Raw genomic sequence first — 20,663 nt, 5'->3', positions numbered from 1 at the left:
GTATAATCTATATCAAATTGCTTGCCGAATCAGGGAGGGGTGAAGGGAGGGAGACAGGAAGATTGAATGTGAACTCAGAATTAAAAAAAAAAAAAAGAATGTTAAAAATGGTTTTTACATGTAATTGGAAAAAAAATATTATTCAAAATAAAGAAAGACTGAATCTGCCTGGCACTCATATCCCATCAGTACCCTCTGTTCCTGACAGGAAGGCAAGACCAGGGGTCTGAGGCCTCTCCAAAAGGAGAAATTTCAGCACAGTCATTTCCCAGAAGCCACACTTGTGTTTGGATGTTTCTGAACTTCTCCACCATGTGGGGTCCCTTCCCCCCTTTCCCATTCTCAGCTTCCTTTTGTGTGCTGTCTTTCCTCATTAGATTATGAGTTCCTATTGGGCAATAAATAAGTGGATAGATAAACAAACAAATAAATGTGTGTGTGTATGTATATATGATTGTACATTCTTTGAGGGAAGGGACTGTATGTATTTGGGTTTGTATCCTCAGGGCTTAGCATAATACTTGGCACACAGTAGGAACTTAATAAACCTTTACTGACTGACAGAGAGAAGATAAAACTAAACTTTATTGTTTGGCATCTATGAGAAAAGCTTTAATAAAAGTTTAAGAAGAAGATATACCCTCAATTGAGGCTTCATAATCATTTGCAGTTTACGATGTTCATATTTACCATTAGTATCATTAAGAGCTGACCACACAAATGCCCCCAATGGAGCTCTGTAGTAAAACAGACAAGGCCAATTTCTCTAGAAGTTATCAAAACGCACATAGAGGGAAGTAGGGAAAATATGACAAATATCAATATAAACTGCTATCCATATTGTAAAGCTGAACAAGTTCACTATTGACAATGTAAATCACACCTCTGTTGAGATGAGAAGCCATCAAATGGTCAACAAATAATTACCAACTCTGCTAGGTGCCAGACACTGCTAGCTACTGAGGGATACATCCCTGCCTTCAAGGAGCTTACATTCCACAGGGCGACACATTCTACATGTACATAAGTATATAAAAAGTAAATTTAGTATAATTTTCAGGGAGTGGCATCAGCAGCTGGAGGAGGTCAGATCAGGAAAGACTTCATAAAGCACATGGAGTGTGAGCTAAGCTTTGAGGAAAGCTCTATTCTAAGAGGCCGGATGTAGGAAGGAGGGATGTCCCAGGCACGGGGACAGCCTGTGCAAAGAGGGAGGAGAGGGAATGTAGTGTGTGAGGAACACCAACAATTAAATAACAATTAAGACTAGAGAAATTCTACCTTCCACTTGCCTGTCAACAATTTCATTATTAACAACATTTTTCACGTAAGAAGCTGCCTTTTCAAGGATGACTAAACAGAGAGAAAGGATGTGAAGTAAAATATGTTGGGGAACAAACTTTCCTAAGTCTCTTCTTATCTTGGTAACAGAAACAGAACCAGTTATTAGCACGTAGTTGTAGAAGCAAGTTCCTCAGGCCCAGAGCTATATTCTGGCTACCAGGAAGGTACTATACTCCAGCAAGAAAGGGTTCATAGAAAAGGCCCAGAAATTTAAAAAAAAGTATATGTGTGTGTGTATGTGTACAGATATATATATTTCCCCTCCCTCCCCCGCTTGTTTTTATTATAGTAGCCTCCTTAAAATACTAGTTACATTGAAAGCACAATTTCTGGAATTATAAACTTTATATAGGCAATATTGTTAGGGATTAGAAATTCAATAATAATTAACATTTATTAAGTAACTACTACACGCAAGGTACTAGAGTTACAAAGACACAACACAGGTTCTTTTCTCAAGGAGATTATAATCCAATAAAAACAAGTATTGCACTAAGATAGGGAAAGTAAAATAAACAGTAAGGAAAGGACAAGAAAAGTAGAATGAAGAATATGAGATGAGGCCATGACTTTCATAGGGCGTGCTTATCAGGGAAGGCTTTACAGAGATGGGACATGAATAGAACCTTGAAGGGAGGAAGGGAGGGACTTTAGAAAATGGAAAATAAAGGTACGGGGAAGGTAGACATTGTTTTCCAGGCGTATGCAAAGCAGGGAGAGCAGGAGGAGAACGCAGCATGTTGGGAAGGCTGTGTTGTTTAGAATGAGTAAATGTAAAGGAATAGCATAAAACAAGCTTAGAAAGACAGGCTGGAGCCAGACTGTGGATGACCCTGCATGCCAAGAAGTCTATACTCTGTCTAGTCAGCACTGGGGAGCCGCTGAAAGCTTTTTCTGTAACGTGAAATGATCAGAGTGGTGCCCTAGGAAATCCACAAAAGTCTCAATAGAGGGAAAAGTGCTGGCTCTGGCATCAGAGGACCCCAAGATTATAGGGCGAGAGCCAGAATGTACCTCAGAAGTCATCTAGTCCAACTGTCTCATTTTACAGATGAGGAAACTGAGGCTTACAGAGATTAAGTAATTTACTCAGGGTCATATAAATCGTGAGTATCAATGGTGAGATTTGGACCAAGGAGCTCTGGTCAGTGCTCTTTCCACTGTATCATGATACAACCTGGAATCTGGGTGCAAATTCCACATCTGATGCTTACTATCTATGTGATTTTGGTCAGGTGTTACTTAACATCCATGGGCCTCAATTTCCTCATCTGTAAATATAGCCTTTTGAGGTTTCTGCCAGCTCTAGATTTATGATCTTATGAAGAAATGAACCTATCCAGAGAATTCTAGCTTCTACTATACCCATCACACAACATGTTTTTGTTAACAATATTAAGTCTCTTTTTACCTGTAAATTGTCCAACCTGCTGGTACGTAGTCTGGTTTTGCTCTTGGTACTGAGGTGGTGGCCGGGTCAGGTGTCTTTGAAACTGCTGTTCCTGACGCTGCTTCTCCTAGAAAAACAACAATGAACAGAATCAGTCAGGGAAAAAACAAGCAAAAATTGAACAACCCTGGGTTCTTCCAGACTAGAAGCTCTGGGCCACTTTGGTGATATGACAAAGATCTATTCCCTTCACTTTTATGTTGGCTGTAGGCAGTAACTTCCTTTTAAAAGTGGAATGGAAGGCATATTTGGGCAGCAGAAAGCCACAGGCCAGGCAGCAGTGCATATACCAGTTAAAACTTTGGAAAACCCAAGTTGGGAATTGCTGCAGTACGCATAGGTTCCTAAATCACTGCTACAGGATTATGTGATAATGGTATTTAATCAATCCCATAGACTACCTATTGCTTCTGGGTTAAAACATAAACTCCTTCGTTTAGCTTTTAAAGTTCTCTACAGCCCGATCCCAAACTATCTTTCTTGCCTCATCAGATATCATCAGACATTCAGAACTCTTTGGTTCAGTCCAACTGGCCTTCTCTCTGTTCCTTACACTCAACCCTCTATCTCTTGTCTCTTTGCAATGGCCCCCCTTCATCCTTGGGATTCACTCTCTCATTCCTTTCTCCTCATAAGGTCCCTCTCTCCCCTTAAGACACAGCTCGAATACTATCTTCTTTCTACGTAAAACCTTTCCTGATCCTGCCCAACTGCTAGTGCCCTCCCTCTCAAACTACCTTGTATTTAATTACCTGGCATATGTTTCTATTTATTCACTTTGCATTTGTGATATGTACTTCTGGCTCCCCACCTAAGGACTGTTTCATTTTTTGTACTTTCCCCCCTAGCACAGTGCTACTAACAAATGCTTTTTGACTGAATAATTAGAAAAGTCGAACTCTTCTAAAACAAGGACACTTAGTTCCACTGAAATATCTTAGTGATATACAAGGACCCTTGAAAAATGCCCATTTACACAGCCTGAGAGTAGTGGGTGACCACAGGGACCATCAAGACAGTGGGGTTGGGAGGACACCGACCCTCAGGTTCAAGTGCCCAATTTTTACTCCATTCAGAGTGTCTGGGACTTACAAAACTGTAAAAGACCTACAAAAAATCCCCTGCACAAGTGGTTGGTTGTGTATAACACAATACAAGCCACTCATTCCATAAAGAGTCCACGTGATGGGCCTAGAGAATAAGGGCAGGAAATTCAGTTAAGGAAATGACAGATTTGACTCCGGCAGCTTTAAATAGAAAACGCAGTGATCTCAGACATACAGAGCTGCCCGAGTCCACCGGACACACGGAGAACGATGAACATAAGTGAATCTGGGGGACCTCAATCAGAGAGTTCTAGTGCAGTCCCTCTGACTCACCTGCTCAGCCAGAAGCTGCTGCTGTCTCTGCCCTATCAGGAAATGCTGCTGCTGCTGCTGCTGCAGCTGCTTCTGCTGCTGTTCCCTCTGCTTCTGCTGGTCGAGCAACAGCTGGTGCTGCTTCATTGCCGCTGCCTGTTGTTGGGTGCTGAGATAGGCAGCCGTGCCGTGGGAGCTTGCCAGGGATACAGCTGGTGGCTGGGTGCCAACACTCGATGCTGGCACAGATACTGGGACGCGAGGAACATTAGACGGGTTCTGGTCCTGCCAAACAGATGTCGCTTACAAGTTAGTCAGGGATACTACAGAATCAAGAACTTCTGTTCAAAACAGATGACCTTCAATCAAACACAAGCACCCTTGGGACTGTGAAGGAAGGCTTGGTTCCCAAGTTACAGAATGATTGATCTTAAAGGCTGCTTTCTAAAAACAAAGTTATTAAGCATTTGTCTGTACATCTGACACTTCTATGTAGCAGATACTACACACAAAGTTTTCAATAGGCTGACCATAAGTAAGTCAATAAAAGTGCCACTTTGGTAGTGGATTTGCATGGATTATTTAATGGGAATTTCCTGTAACATCTTGAACTACAAATGAAATGAATGCTGAAGGCGACCAGAAAAATTCTAGCTTTTAAGCTACCATTTAGAAGTTTTGTACAGACCCTGGTTTTCATCTTAGTTTTTATCAGTGCGGCTTTGCTATTAAAAACACAACAAAAACTTCTGAAGTAACCCCAAATCCATGGATTAATCTGAAGTAATCTCTGTTGGGTTTAATCTCAGATCAGATTCTATTCATTAGACTCAGATGATTAGGCTTTTAAAAAAATAAAGCTAAGAAACATACCTGTGGTGTGAGAGAATAATTTACTTTCCTAACAGTCATGAAAGCAGGACCCAAGTTAATGGATTTGTTAAAAACAAAAACAAAAACAAAACAAATCCTTGATTCAAGATGAACAGGGTTCCACAAATAACTAGAACAAACTACAAAAAGCCTTCATTCAAAAGACATCTATTAAATGCCTACTATGTATAGAACACTGTGGAGATAGAAGGTTTGGATACGATACAGTCCCTGCATTCATAAGGTTTACAAATTAGTGAGAAATGCACCTGAGAGATGCAAAACAATGTGGCAGGTGAGGTCTAATGGGGAAGTTCAACTTTTAAAATGTCAACTATCCTAGTCTGTTTGCTTTTTAAGGGAGAAGGGGAAAGGAACCGGCATTTACGCAGTGCCTACTATGTGCTAGGCACTATACTAAATGCTTTTTACAAATATTATCTCATTTGATCCTCAATCCTTATGACACTGCTAGGGAGATGCTGTTATTATTCTCATTTTATTGTTAGGGAAACTGAAGCAAAGACAGGGTAAGTGACTCACCCAGAGTAGTATCTCAGGATAGATTTGAACGTGGGGCTTCCTGCCTAGAATCTCAGCCCAGAGCTCTCTCCATTGAGCTTCAATTGTCCAAATGAGTCCAGGCTATTAATTTCATTAACCTAACTATTATATTAATTTTATTTTCGTACAAAATACTCCATGAAGAGTGTCTATATGTTGAATAATATTACATTCTTTGTTTCTTAGAATCTTATGCTTAGGTTAAGGTATACTAGAAAAAGAGAATTTAAAATTTAAAACCAGTGAATAGAAAGGTAAATAATACATAAGTCAGTTAAAAATGAATGTGAACATTCCATTATGCTTGCTTCTCTCTTCCCTAGGCCACAGGGCCTGCTAAACTAGGACAGGCAGGGATGGTACAAACAAGCACATTTCACGTGTGCCTAAGGAAGGCTCCTCAGGTAGTGAAAAGGTGAAATTGTTTGTTTACTAAAAAATCAGGGATTGTCTGCCCAGAGATACAGAAACACTCGGATAGACTGAAGCAATGAAGAAGGCAAGTTAGCAAGAGCCACATTACTGAAGCTGAAACCACACAGCGTGTGAAACACCAATGACATGACACAACAGTTATGTTTCTGAAATGGGCATGGCCATCTTGGGCAAGCTTAATCATATTTTAAATATACTAGGAAGCTGCATTTTTAAAAGTTAGGGCATCACTCCCTAATTAATCATAGGTTGGATATTCCTCAACTCGGACACACTTTCTGTATTTAACAAACTAGCAGCGGCTGCTCCCTTCCTTTTCTGCCCAGCTTCCTGGGAAGCCCTCCCTTTCCCACTATTCACTTTCACAGTCGATCCTACTACGGAGGAAGCACAATCCCAATCTGTTTACCTGGCTATGGGGAACCAGTGGTCTGTAGGGAATATTTCCAGGCTTCTTCAACATATACAATGTGTTCTGCTCTTCATTCATATGAGGCAGCTGCTGTGGCAGATAAGCTAACATGGGTGCTTTATTCTGGCCAGATACTTGTCCACAATCAGCTTTGTAATGGGAAAGAGGTTTGGTATTGCCATAATCAAGCATAGCTGCTTGGCCAGCCACAGAGTTCTGGTTCAAGGTGTTTGGCTGGTGAGTCAGCAGGCCTACGTGGCTAGGCGGGAGGTAATTACCTCCAGTTCTAGGAGAACTCTTATTGGTCATGCTAGACATCATGAGTTTCTGGTTGTTGAAATCTTGCTGGTAAACAGAAGGGCTAGTTGGGTTCTCCACAGAGTAGGGGACAGCTAATGGACTATGAGAAGGACCAGACGGTGGCCAGCTGGTCATCTGCCCAGGCTGGTGAACTTGTTGAGTTTGCTGTTGGTTTTGAAGCATTTGATCTCTCTTTTGCTTGGCAGCTATCTGTTGAAGCTGGTGGGCGGAGGACATTTCTTTGCTCCCTCCAGAGCCCTGACCAGATAATAATACGTTGGCTAGAGGCCTCTGTACATTCTGAGACTGGTTTGATGCCTGCATCATGGTCTGGTTGGGATTTTCAGCCCCTGGCTGACCAGAAGCCTGGAACCCAGTCTGAGAGCCACCTATAACTGGAGAGGCCGTACTCACAGCTACAGACGATGACCCAATAAAGGTCTGCCCTGAAGACGTGGATCTTACTTGTGGAGATCCTAACTGTTCCTGCTCAAAGGTTGCTGGCGAAAATTCAGTCTTAATATTGATGTCTTGTGGCAATGGGGTTTGTGTAGTTGAACTTGAAGTCTCCGTATCCTTTTTCTCCTCAAAATCTTCATTAAATAGATCCTTCATGTCTTCATCAGGCACTGATCTATTAAGTTCATCAATGAGCTCCTTCCACTCCTGCTCATTAAGGTTTAGGTCAGGCATTAAGTTGTTTTGAGACATAGAACCGCCTGTTCCAGAGATCATACAAGGAAGGTCATCTACGGGCTCTTGTTTCAGTTCTTTATTCAAACTTATTTGAAATGAATCATTTGCATTACTGCTGCCATTAGAATGTAGGTTAGGATCTGGGAGACATTTTTTGTTGATGGCATCTAGTCCCAGTGAATGTTTTCCATTGGGCTGCAAGGCATCTCCTCCAGATGACTTGTCAAGCTGATGCATCGGGGACAATGGAGGCATCCCATTAGAAGAGACGCTAACCCCAAGAGTATCTTCATGGCGTGGTTTCTTGTGCACAGAAAACATTTCTCCATAGCCATTCTGTTGATCTCCATTCTGAGGGGAGCCAGCACTATCCCGATTCCTCTTCACCGATTCATGAAGTTGCTGAAAGAGATTTTACGTAATTGAGTTACATATTTAACATCTTATCCTAAGTCTCTCCTCATTTTGTTAGTAATTCAGCAAAGCTAATACATTTTTTTTCTCCATTAATGAAGATCAGTATTAATATAAATTATTATCTTGCCAGGTGCTGATTCTAAGTTTCATACTAACAAAATTTATATTTTTGCACTGCCCTAATCCCATTTCTTCCCTTTTGGCTGAGGCTCTCACTAACCCCTTTCCCCCAAGCTATACTCATTCTCCTTCTCTAGTTCAAATCCTATCGCCATCTTTCATGGTCTACCTCACATCCTGTATCTCTTCCTTTAAATGATCCTCCCCCCCCCCCCCTCCGCAAGAAACCCTCAGTCCATCAGGATCTTTCTTTCCTTTGAAATATCACATCTGCCCCCAAGATATAACACTTAGTCACATCGTCTTGTAGTGTACTCAACTGCTTCCTGAGTAGACGTGCTGTTTCCCCAATTAGTTGTTCTCTACAAAATTCACAATAATTATTTATGGAGCTCCTATTATCTAGGTGGAGGGAGAGCTATCCCACCCAAATTAGGGCAATTCCCACTTGAGGAAAGAGAGGAGTAGAGAGGTCTGAATAAGGGTTCAAGAGAGCATAGACCAATGAATAGCCCAGGATGAAGTTCAATGTCACCTAAATCCAAGGGATTTATAAGGAAGCAGGAAGCCAGATATAGAAATAGAAATTCAAGGGTGAAGTCACTATCAGATCAAGTGGCAAGATACAGTGAGTATTGTTTAACTATTTATTTGACTCAAACAATCTCCCTGAAGCTTCAGCCTTTTATGGAAGTGGGATAGATATATTTCTTCCTCTGTGATGAAGTACATACACGGTCATGGGCCAGTTAATCTGCCCTTAACACCTCCTGACTCAGTTATGCCATATGAAGCTATGGGCTTCATTTAACAAGTTCAGGTTAAATGCCACATAAGTGAGTTCTGGTGTAAGCTAAGTACTAACTAGGATGGAATCCTGAGGAGTAAGAGATCTATGTAGGCTGGAGTGACTAGGGAAGGCTTCATGAAAGGTTGAACATCAGCTCAACTTTGAAGCCGAATTTCCACAGGGAGAGAAGGCATTATGGTCAGAGGTACTGTCTGAACATGCGTTCAGGAACCCAGGAAAAGAAATGGGAGAAAAAATTGGTAAAGAGATATACTGAAAATGGAAATAATTATTCTTGTCTTAATAATAATCAACCTGTCTTTACAAGATTGCTATGAAGATTAAGAGAACATATACAAAAGATCTTGAAAAAGTATAACTCCAATGAAAATCCCTATTAAAATGTGAGAGATAAAATTATAAATATAGAGAAAACTAGAAAAAAAATTACAACATCAACATTCTCTCATAGACTCTTGACTCAACTTCTGGTTTGGGAAAATAAGGAGTATACCATGAGTAAGGAGAGCAAATAGGTTCAAGATGCCATTACAAGTAACATCAGAGGCATAAAATTATGGTACCTCATGATATGAACTATGCAATCTTTCAAAAAAGACCCACAAGATGGAAGTTAAATTCATTATTAGGCATCCCTGATTTTCATTTGGTTTTCCATAGTTTATGATGATCCACACATAAATTCTTATCCATCAGGTTGACGGAACTTTCAGTACTGTTGCCTGGAATTAGACGTCAAGTCTGGCTGTGGGATCCAGTGAAACCCAGTAGCTTATACACTGATTTGCTTGATATTTTTACTATTTAAGGTAACCAGTCCAGCCTCTGCATAAAGATATTATAAACAATGGGGGCAGAGCCAGAATGGAGGGGAAAGGAGGGACTTGCCTGGGATCCCCCAAATTCCCCTCCAAATAACTAAAATAATGCTTCAAAACAAATTTTGGAGCAGCAGAACTCATAAAAGGATGGGGTGAAGCAATTTTCCAGTCTAAGACAACATAGAAGGTCAGCAGGAAATGTCTGCTGCACTGGGGTAAGGGTGGAGTGCACTCCAGTGCTGGTTGTACCAGCAAACCAGCAGCAGGCCTTAGAGGTGACTGAATCGGTTAACTTCTGGAGCTCTACGCCCAGAGATGGTAAAGTGGTCAGACAACTGGTCAGATGGGGACCCTTTGCTGGCACCGGGTACAGGGCTCTGTTACGCTGCCCAAACTTGGATCTGAGATGCAGTGCTAGGACTAGGAGGAGCACCAGCACACCAGAGCTTGTGGCTTCAGGGGAGAGGGGATCCTAGTCACAGTTCCAGAGAGGAAAAGGGTGCTTGTGGTCACTCACAGTCCAGAGCACAAGCCAAGAAAGTAATAACCACATCTCTCCTTAGATCATGCCACTTTGGAAGAACAGAAAACTTACAGACACCCAGAACTAGCTCTGAATACAGTTGCACAAAATATCTGAAGCTTGGGAACAGTGCTTCCTCCACCCCAGGAGCACAGCCCAACTTTAACATAAAGTTAAAGGTCAAGAAATAGGCTGGAAAAATGCGCAAACAACAAAAAAAAGAACCTGACCATAGCAAGTTAGTGTGGTAACAGGGAAGTTCAAAACACAAACTCAAGAAGACAACAAAGTCAAAACAGCTACATGCAAAGCCTCAAAGAAAAATGTGAATTGGTCTCAGGTTTCTCCCCTCACTCCTTAAAAAGAATTCCTGGAAGAGCTCAAAAAGGGTTAAAAAAACCAAATGAGAGGCAGAGCAAAAATTGGGGAAAGAAATGAGAGTGATACAAGAAAATAATGAAAGAAGAGTCAACAGCTTGGTAAAGGAGGCACAAAAAAAAAAACATACTGAAGAAATTAACACCTTAAAAAACAGAATAGGCTGCACGACCCTGGGCAAGTCACTTAACCCCATTGTCTAGTCAAAAAAAAAGATCCCCCCCCAAAAAACCAAACCAGAATAGGTCGAATGGTAAAAAAGATACACAAAAATTTACTAAAGAGAAAAGCTCTTTATAAAATAGAATTGGCCACATGGAAAAAGAGGTACAAAAATTCACTTAAGAAAACTCCTTAAAAAGGAGAATTGGCCAAAAGGAAAACGAAGTACAAAAGTTCACTGAAGAAAGTAATTCCTTAAAAATCAGAATTGGACAAGTAAAAGCTAATGACTCCATGAGACATCAAAAAACAATCAAACAAAATCAAAAGGAGAAAAAAATTGAAGAAAACACGGAATATCTCACTGGAGAAACAAATGACCTGGAAAACAGATGGAAGAGAGATACATTAGGAATTACTGGACTACCTGGAAGTCATGATTTAAAAAAAAAAAAAAAAGAGTCTAGAAATCATGTTTTAAGAAATTATCAAGGAAAACTTCCCTGATATTCTAGAACCAGAGGGTAAAATACAAATGAAAAGAATCCACCAATCATCTCCAGAAAGAGATCCCAAAAAACAAAACTCCCAGGAGTATTATACACAAATTCCAGAGCTCCCAGGTTAAGGAAAAAATATTGCAAGCAGTCAAAAAGAACTAATTCAAGAATCATGGAAACACAATCAGGATAACTCATGGAGCCATAGGCTAACATAAGATTTCTACACTAAAGGATCGGAGGGCTTAGAATATGATATTCTGGAGGGCAAAGGAGCTAGGATTACAACAACTAAGCATCACTTTCCCAGCAAAACTGAGTATAATCTTTCAGAGGGGAAAATTATATTCTATGAAATAGAAGACTTTCAAGTATTCCTGATGAAAAGACCAGAGCTGAATAGAAAATCTGACTTTCAAATACAAGAGTCAAGAGAAGCATAAGAAGGTAAACAGGAAAGAGATATCATAAGGGATTTAATAAGCAGCTAGGTGGCCCAGCGGACAGAGTGCCAGTCTGGGAGTCAGAAAGAGCTGGGTTCAAATCCAGCCTCAGACCCTAAGTAGCTGTGTGACTCTGGCAAGCCATTTAACCCTGTTTGCTTGAGTTTCCTCATCGGTCAAATGTGGAGAAGGAAATGGCAAACCACTCCAGTATCCCTGCCTAATAGGGTCATGAAGAGTTAGAATGACTGAAAAATGATTGAACAACAAAGGTTAAACTACTTATATTCCTACATGGGAAGATGATACTTCTAACTATTCCTAAGAATTTTCTCATTAGGAAGTGAGAAAGAGTGTACATAGACAGAAGAAACAGGTGTGAGTTGAATGTGATGGGATGATATCTAAAAAAATAAAATTAAGAGGTGAGAAAGAGGAATGCACTGGAAGAAGGGGGGAGGGAGAGGTAAAATGGATAAATTATCTCACATAAAAGCAGCACAAAAGAGCTTTTACAGTGGAGGGGAAGATGGAAGAAGTGAGGGGAGCATTTGAACCTTATTCTCATTGGAACTGGCTCAAAGAGGGATTCAGTTGGGTAAAGAAATCTATCTTACACTACAGGAAAGTAGGAGGGAAAAGAGATTGGGGAGGGCTGACAGAAGGGAGGGTGGATTGGGGGAAATGGTAGTCAGAAGCAAAATGCTTTTGAGAATGGACAGGGTGAAAGGAGAGAAAACAAGTAGGATAAACAAGAGGAAAAACAGAGGTGGAGGGAAATACACAGTAATCATAACTGAAAAATTTTTACAGCAAGTTTTTCTGATAAGGGCCTTATTTCTTAAATACACAGGGAACTGAGTCAAATTTATAAGAATACAAGTCATTCCCCAATTGACAAATGGTCAAAGGATATGAAAAAGCAGTTTTCAGATGAAGAAATCAAAGCTATCTATAGCCAAATTAAAAAGTGCTTTAAATCACTACTGATTAGAGAAATGCAAATTAAAACAACTCTGAGGTACCACGATTAGCTAATATGACAGAAAAGGAAAATGACAAACATTGGAGGGGATGTAGAAAAATAGGGACACATACACCGTTGGTGGAGTTGTGAAGTGATCCAACTATTCTGGAGAGCAATCTAGAATTATGCCCAAAGGGCACACCCTTTGATCCAGCAATACCACTACTAGATCTGAACTCTAAAGAGATTAAAGAAAAAGGAAAAGGACCTATATATGTACATAAATATGTATAGCACCTCTTTTTTGTGGTGGCACCAAATTGGAAACTGAGGGGGATGCCCATCAATTGGGGAATGGCTGAACAAGTGGTGATATATGATTGTGATGGAATATTATTGTGCTGTAAGAAATGATGAGTGTCATGTTCTTAGAAAAACCTGGACTTACATGAACTGATACAAAGTGAAATGAGCAGAACCAGGAGAACATTGTACACAGTAACAGCAATATTGTATGATGATCAACTGTGAATGATTTAGCTATTCTCAGCAATATAATGATCCAATACGATTCCAAAAGACTTATAATGAAAAAATGCTATCCACCTCCAGAGAAAGAACTGATGGAATCCGAATGCAGACTGAAGCAGACTATTTTTTCACTTTTGTGTATGTGTGTGTAGGGGGGGATGAGGGGTTTAGTCTGTGTTTGTTTTTTTTCATAACATGACTAATATGGAAATGTGTTTTTTACGATTGCACACGTATAACCTATATCAAATTGTTTGCCTTCTCAAGGAGAAGATAGGGAAGGCAAGGGGGGAGAGAATTCAAAACTCAAAATTAAAAAATACGAATGTTAAAAATTGTTTTTAATATGTAATTGGAAAAAATAAAATATTTTTGAAAAGATATTACAAACAACTAAAAAATGACTGCAGGTTTCCTAACTTTCAAAAAGTCAATTTCTGCTTGTTTCCTTACTTCAGTCACTCAAAGACTCTATGTTACAAAATAGCAGTCAATCTGCACTGGTAGAGAGATTTTCCTGCCCTTATGAAATCACGTATCTGGACTAAGAAATAAAATACCAAGTAAAATTCAAACTTGTTTGCCTGGATCTAGCACCTTATTATTTCATATTCTTCTCTGCAAAGTCTAGTGTCACAGTGGATGACTCAAAATTCTGGTAACTATTGTCTACTGATCTCTAGGATACTCTCTCTCTCTGCTCAAGGAGGTCTGTTTGGCTCACTTAGTTTTTCTTTCTTCCACAACTCCAGTCCTCATACTGGAGGACTTTCACATACACACCGATATTCCTCCACCCCACCTCAATCACACACAAAGAAGTCATACCCTTGATCTTATTGTCAGGTACAAGGACACCACACTTCCATGTTTATGAACTCTGAGATTCTGACCACAGTCTCTTGTCATTCCACTGCAACTCCAAATCCTGTTCTTTGTCCCTATCATGCACATGACCCCTGAACTAGCTACACTCACTTCCCTCAATACCTCATAGGGCTTCTGCAAGGATTGAATGAGGTAATATTTTTAAAGTGTTTAGAACAGTATCTGGCACATAGTAGGTGCTTAATAAAGGCTTATTCTTCGTCATCCTTTTCCCCATCCTGACCTTCTGGTGAACTCATTCTTCTTTTGAGTGTCTTGCTTCCTTATCTTATAATGAACTTGCCTTGAAAAAGAAAGTCTCAGCCTTGGATCACTGCCACAATCCCCTCATTCCTACACTGTTGAACAAAAGTGGAGAAAATCACAATCACAAAATCCAAATCATAAAACTGTCCTGACTAGGTCCACCACAAATTTATGGTTCGGTACACTCCAGAGGGCTGTCGGTGCTGCGAGGCAATCCTTTTACACCTCCCTAATCAGCACACCATCCCACTCACCACAGCAGCTCTTCCAAACCTTTTCTTCCCTCCTTAAACCTCCCATGGCTTTCCTTCCCCCCAACCTTAGCTGAAAACTTCAGCTTATATTTTATTGGAAAAATTGAGGTCATTTACTGACAACTCTCTTTTCCTCTCCCCATTTCACATTATCCAGGTTATCTTCTCCTTCACCCTCCCTCACATGATGAAGTGACCTTTCTCCTGGGAAAAGCAAATATTTCTATATGCACAAGTGATCCCATTCTACCCTGTCTTCTCCAGTAGACTGCCCTCTCTATTGGCCCCACTCTGTTGCCTATCACTCCTCTATTCAATAAATTCTAATGGCTCCCTATCACCTCCAGGACCAAACTGTTTGGTGTTCAAAGCCTCCCCCCCCCCTCATTTTTCCAATCTTCTTGCATCTTACACTACCCCACTCTTTGATCCAGTGGCACTGGCCTCCTTGCTTTTCCTGGTACAAGACACTCTACCTCCTGACCAGGATTTTCACTGCCTATCTCCACCTCCTGGCTTCCTTCAAGTCTTAGCTAAAATTTCACTTTCTAGAGGAAGACTTTCTTGATCTGCCTTAGTTCTAGAGCCCTCATTCTGTTGATTATTTCAAATACCTAAGGTAATCTTAAGCTGAATTGAGGGATATGATACATGTATGCCTAAATCAGGGAAGTGAAAGCCTTATAATACTCTGGGGTCAGATTACATTAGGAGTACTGTGTTCAATTCTGGGTGCCACAGTTTTGTAAGAATGTTGACAGAACTTAAGAATGTCCTGAGGAGGGTAACCATTCATTTATTCAGTCAACAAACATTTATTAAGCACCTACTACGTGCCAGGTGGGCAGCTCAGTGGATAGAGTGCTGGGCCTAGAGTCATGAAGACCTGAGTTCAAATTCAATCTTAGACACTTTCCTGCTGTGTGACCCTGGGCAAATCACTTAATGTAACTGTTTGCCTTAATCCACTAGAGAAGGAAATGGCAAACCACTCCAGTCTCTTTGCCAAGAAAAGCCATGGATAATACTGATATGCTAGGCTCCACAGGGTCACAAAGAGTTGGACATGACTGGCACTGAGGGGAAACAACATACAAACAAATACATACTAAGCAAACTATATACAGGATAAATAGGAAAGGATTAAAAGAGGGAGTGCACTGGAATTAAGAGGGATTGGGGAAAGCCTCCTGTAGAAAGTGGGATTTTAGTTGGGACTTTAAGGGATAGCCAGAGAATGCCCAGAGCTGAGAGATGGAGCCAAGAGCTTGTTTGTGGAACCAGGATGGTAAGTTGCCCTGAGATCATGTCTTGAGAATTTATCAGCTGAAGGAAATAGAGATGTATAACCTAGGAAAGACTTAGAAGGACTGCCTCCTGGAAGATGGGTAAGATTTGCTCTGCTAGATGCCTCCTATCCAAAGGGTAGAAGTTACAAAGAGGATAACATAATTTTAGGTTTGAGGTAAGCAAAAAACTCCTAATAATTAGAGCTATTTGTTGTTCAGTGGTTTTTCAGTAGTGTCTGACTCTTCATGACCCCATCTGGGGGTTTTCCTGGCAAAGATCTGAAGTGGTTTGCCATCTCCTTCTCCAGATCATTTTACAGATGAGGAAACTGAGGCAAACAGGGCAAAGTGACTTGCTCAGGATCACAAAGCTAGCTAGTGTCTGAGGCTAGATCTGAATTCAAGAAGATGAGTTTTCTTGACTCCAGGCCTGGTACTCAATCCACTGCACCAATTAGCTGCCCAGAAATTAGAATTATCTACTTAGAATTTTTATTGTTGAGTTGTTTCTGTTGTGTCCAACTCTGTGTGACCCCACTTGGGGTTTTCTTGGCAAAGATACTGGAATGATTTGCCATATCCTTCTCCAGCCCATTTTACAGATAAGGAACTGAGGCAAACAAGTTTAAGTGTCTTGCCTAGGGTCACACAATTAGACCTAGCCAAAAGTGCAACTATCTCCTCAATAGAGGTCTTTTAGCACAGGCCAGGTGAGCATTTGTCAGGTATGTTACAGAGGAGATTTTTGTTCAAGTACAGATTGGACTATCCTGATATTCTGATATCCAATTCCAGAAGACTAAGGTACACTCTGTTTCTGAACATGGAGTTGCCTTATTTCAAACTTGGGTTCTCTTGTTTGCTACTGCCACCTAGTGGGGAGGAGACAGAAGGGCCAAGTTTTTGAATATAACCACCTTCCAAGGGAAGTGAAAACCTGGAACTTTTTTCAACTCACTGTCTAAGAATTCCAGGGGCAGGCAAAACCTCACTAATTTGATTGATTACAAAGAAATACAAGAACATATCTTCTTACTTCTAAGCCTTTTTTATTTTGAAGTTCTTTCTCTTCCCCTTCTCTTTTTAGAGACATTTGCCTAAGAAAACCTGGTTTAATAAACCTTGCTGACTGTCAGCAAGTTGGTAGCTGTGTATTCCATTTTCCAAGAGATGACTGAAACCTAAGGAACTTGCCTGAAGTAACATAATGAGTCAGCTGCTAGGCTCAGATTAGAAACAGGATCCTTCTTTGCCCTAACCATTATAAGACACCACTCCCTCAATAACCACATGCAAATAGATTTAGATAGGCTTTGGAAAGTTCCAAAGCAACATCTACTTCCTAATAGGAATGCTCATCCACTCCCTTCCATCCAAACCATTTTCTCAGCACCCCCAGAGATCTCTAGAATACAAATTAAAATAAGTATTTATTGAACCTTAAGTGCCATCTTTCGAACAAACACTTACAGAGTGTCTATTGTAGACAAGGTAGGGGAGTCTAAACTTTTTGCTCTAAGACAAGCTAGCATCAGTACTGGGGATGGGGGTGGGGGAAAGAGGATGAAGGGTGGTAAGGCACGAGGACCAAGACCTCCCACATCACAATACAAGAAAGACTACAGGTAAGACAACAGGAGATTAACGGCTGTGCACCAACAAGGAAGGCATTGGGTAGTACTGGTTATGTATGCTTCTTGCTGCCTAAATCATCTAAGTAGATGCCTGGAATTAAGATTCTGAATGATTTGACACTGAACTTTTAACTTTCTAAGATTTTACAACTCAAACGCTGGCATCCGTATTTCTCTGCCTTCCTATACTCTACTCCCAACTAATATAGAGGCAGGACTTGTCAATGGAACACTTTTCAAATGACAATAGCAGCTCCAGACCAAGATGGATGTGGCCCCAAGTACGGCCAAGCCAATCTTATCTCATCCCAAACTCTCCATCCATTTGCAGCAGACAGGCAATGTCTGCCAGTGGTAACAGCGAGAGAAAAGAAAACCATGACCCAGTGTCACTTGTCATTGTCAACTTCTGTTCTCAGAGTCCTGAATCTTACTCCTCACTTCCCTCCAAAACAACTACTCACATTTATATATCACTCTAAGGTTTGCAGAAAGCTTACTTAACAACAACCATGTCGTGACATAGGCAGAATAAATATTAGCCCTATTTTACAGATATGAAAATTGAAGTTCTGAGAGCTTGTGTCTTACTCATGATCGTGCTGAGGGGATATTTCTGAGGTGAGGTATTTGAGGTACGATTTGATCCCAGTCTCCTTACTCTAAATCTACAACCCCATACATTCTGCCATCCTATGCCAGAATCCCTATGCCCCTCCACCCCTCTATATTACTATCCCATTGTTTCTCCAAGTCACTGGAGTTGGTATCTAAGAAGCCTGAGGAATCTCTTGGATGCCCAGGTGTGGAAGGAGAAAAGAAAGAGGTGTCCCTGTGTTGCGAGGTGAAATTTTAAATGATTTTCTTATGAAACTTACCAACACTATTAGGATTTAGAATACATTAAAAAGACTGTGGGGATCATATACCAAAATAAAGTCAAAATGGGTTCATGGTTTAGATACAAAGGCTGATACTATAAACAAACTGAGAGAGCAAGGAATAGTTTACCTGTCAGATTTATGGAGAACAAAAAAATTCATGACCAAACAGGAGATAGAGAACATCACAAAAAGCAAAATGGATAATTTTGATTACATTAAATTAAAAAGCTTTTGCACAAACAAAGCCAATACAACCAAGATTAGGAGGGAAGCAGAAAACTGGGAAAGAATTTTTACAACCAGTGTCTCTGATAAGGGTGTCATTTCTAAAAGATATAGAAAATTAAATCAAATTTGTAAGAATATAAGTCATTCCCCAATTGATAAATGGTCAAAGGATATGAACAGACAGTTCTCAGATGAAGAAATTAAAGCCATCTATAGTCATATGAAAAAGTGCTCTAAATCACTATTGATTAGAGAAATGCAAATCAAAACAACTCTGAGGTACCACATCACACCTATCAGATTGACCAACATGACAAAACAGGAAAATGATAAATGTTGGAGAAGATGCATTGTTGGTAGAGTTGTGAACTGATCCAACCATTTTGGAGAGCAATTTGGAACTATGCCCAAAGGGCTATAAAAATGTGCATACCCTTTGACCCAGCAATAGCACTTTTAGGGCTGTATCCCAAAGAGATCATACAAATGGGGAAAAGGACCCACATGTACAAAAATATTTATAGCAACTCTTTTTGTGGTGGCAAAGAATTGGAAATTGAAGAGATGCCCATCAAATGAGGAATGGCTGAGCAAGTTGTGGTACATGAATGTAATGGAAGACTATTGTGCTATAAGAAATGATGAACAGGCTGACTTCAGAAAAACCTGGAAAGACTTGTATGGTCTGATGCTGAGTGAAGTGAGCAGAATCAGGAGAATGTTGTACACATTAACAGCCATGGTGTGCTATGACTGACTTTGATAGACTTAGCCCTTCTTAGCAATGCAAGGATCTAAGACATCTCCAAAAGTCTTAAGATGGAAAATGCTGCCCACATCCAAAGTAAGAACTATAGAGTGTGAATACAGATCGATGCATTAAAAACAAAAACAAAACAAAACAAAAAAAACTGTGGGGGTTTGTCTGAAAATATTCAAAATATTATTTTTATGGAATACATTCTAGGTTCCAAACAAATGACTTACAAACTTTCAGAACAACACAACCTGTTTGTAAACTGGTTATAAAATGCTTACTGAATTTGGTACCCTGCTAGGCTCTAAACTTATCCAGGGGAAGAAGTGGAACAATTATGCCATGAATAAATCATGATCACCACACCCAAAACTATGGAGAAAATACTTACTCAAATTTCTATAGGTCACAAGCACTTTCTTTACAATTAATTAATAAACTACCTTTAGAAAAAACTACTTTCAAATTTTTTTTGGACATAGCCAATGTGGAATTTTCTTTTGATTGACTATATATATTTGTAATGGGTTTTGTTTTTCTTTTGTTTTCATTTGGATTGGCTCGGGAAAAGTGAAAGGCAGATTTTTGGTGACCAAAACCAAATTAAAAAAAAAAAAAGCCACTTTCTCCATAGACTAATGCTATCCTCAAAAGAGAAAATCCAGAAAAAAATTATCTAGTATGTGTCCAGCACTGACAAATGTGAAGAGGAAACAGAAGAGAATACAAACAAAAAATAGTGCTTGCTCTCAAAAAGTTCATAGTCTAGGTGAGAAGACAAGAGTTACAACAGCAAAAACAATGGAAAACAAAACAAAACAATGCAAACTTGGGATGAACTGGTGCTAAGTGAGGTGAACAGAACCAGATCATTGAACCAAGTAACAGCAATATTGTAACAATTAACTGTTAAAGACTTAGCTACTTTTATTTTTAATTTTTGTTTATTTATTTATTTATTTGTTTAAGACAATTGGGGTTAAGTGACTTGCCCAGGGTCACATAACTACTAAGTGTCAAGTGTTTGGTCTGAAGTCTCATTTGAACTCAGGTCCTCCTGACTTCAGGGCCAGCGCTCCACCTACTGTGTCACCTAGCTGCCCCCAGACTTAGCTACTTTGATCAATATGACCCAAGACAATTCCAAAGGACTCTTGATGAAACATGCTATCCATCTCCAGAGAGAACTGATGGACTCTGAAAGTACAATGAAGTATAATAATCCCTTCACTTTCTTTATTTTTCTTGCTTTTTTTTCAACATGGTTAATATGGAAACATATTTTGCATGATTTCACACATATATATATATCATATTGCTTGCCTTCTCAACGGGTAGGGGATGGACTGGAGGGAGAGAATTTGGAATTCAAAAATTA

The 20,663-nt window shown here is 40.0% G+C and overlaps 1 protein-coding gene across 1 annotated transcript in view; it reads right to left on the bottom strand.

The window, feature by feature from the left end:
* MAML1 (mastermind like transcriptional coactivator 1) overlaps positions 1-20,663 on the bottom strand; it is a 48,705-nt gene that overhangs the window by 4,691 nt on the left and 23,351 nt on the right. Inside the window, exons 2-4 of the mRNA XM_027867201.1 lie at positions 6,434-7,834; positions 4,174-4,437; positions 2,756-2,861 (exon numbers count right to left, since the gene is read on the bottom strand). Of these exons, the coding sequence (XP_027723002.1) occupies positions 2,756-2,861; positions 4,174-4,437; positions 6,434-7,834 (1,771 nt within the window). The remainder of the gene's footprint in view (positions 1-2,755; positions 2,862-4,173; positions 4,438-6,433; positions 7,835-20,663) is intronic.

The sequence above is a fragment of the Vombatus ursinus genome, unplaced genomic scaffold, assembly GCF_900497805.2.
Source record: "Vombatus ursinus unplaced genomic scaffold, bare-nosed wombat genome assembly UNPS02014785.1, whole genome shotgun sequence".
NCBI classification, from domain to species: domain Eukaryota; kingdom Metazoa; phylum Chordata; class Mammalia; order Diprotodontia; family Vombatidae; genus Vombatus; species Vombatus ursinus.
Note: the sequence above shows the minus strand (reverse complement) of the source record. Positions and strands in the feature narration are given on the sequence as shown.